The sequence below is a fragment of the Mesitornis unicolor genome, unplaced genomic scaffold, assembly GCF_000695765.1.
Source record: "Mesitornis unicolor isolate BGI_N332 unplaced genomic scaffold, ASM69576v1 C13078949, whole genome shotgun sequence".
Classification (NCBI taxonomy): Eukaryota; Metazoa; Chordata; class Aves; order Mesitornithiformes; family Mesitornithidae; genus Mesitornis; species Mesitornis unicolor.
Window position 1 is genome coordinate 1 of NW_010219799.1, and position 718 is coordinate 718.

At 49.2% G+C, this 718-nt stretch overlaps 1 protein-coding gene across 1 annotated transcript; it reads left to right on the plus strand.

Annotated features, from left to right (window-relative positions):
- Nucleotides 1–7: 7 nt before the first annotated feature.
- On the plus strand, nt 8–604 carry LOC104547498 (olfactory receptor 4S2-like). The gene has a single exon (XM_010193204.1). It carries the CDS (start codon nt 14–16, stop codon nt 602–604), a length of 591 nt encoding a protein of 196 aa, XP_010191506.1. The 5' UTR covers nt 8–13.
- Nucleotides 605–718: the final 114 nt, after the last annotated feature.

The window sequence follows — 718 nt, forward strand, 5'->3', positions numbered from 1 at the left end:
CATCCTCACAGTGATGGCCTACGATCGCTACCTTGCCATCTGCAGACCTCTCCACTACACCACCCTCATGAACAGGCGCGTGTGTGGCCGGATGGTGATGGGCTCGTGGGTAGGAGGCTTTGTGCACTCCATAGTGCAGACTGTTCTAACCACTCAGCTCCCCTTCTGTGGCCCTCACAAAATTGACCACTACTTTTGTGATGTCCACCCCCTACTACAGCTGGCCTGTACTGACACCTCCACTGTGGGCATCATTGTTGTTGCCAACAGCGGAATGATAACTCTGAGCTGTTTCTTCATCCTTGTCATGTCCTATGTTGTCATCCTGGTTTCCTTGAGAAGTCAAACATCAGAAGGGCGGCACAAGGCCCTCTCCACCTGTGGGTCCCACATTGCTGTGGTGATTCTGTTCTTTGGGCCGTGCACATTCATCTACATACGTCCGTCCAGCAATCTGTCGGAGGACAAGAGCGTGGCTGTGTTTTACACTGTCATCACCCCCATGCTGAACCCTCTCATCTACACGCTAAGAAATGAGGAGGTGAAGAGTGCCATAAGAAAACTGTGGAGTAGAAAAGTGGGAAGTGAAAATGGAAAGGTGTAGAACTGTGGTCACAATTCCAAAGGATTGGAGAAAATCAAGCATCTTTCACTGTAATTTCGTTTGTGAAAATTCCCCAAGAACTGCCTTTCAGATAAAAGCTTGCTGTTAGCTCTT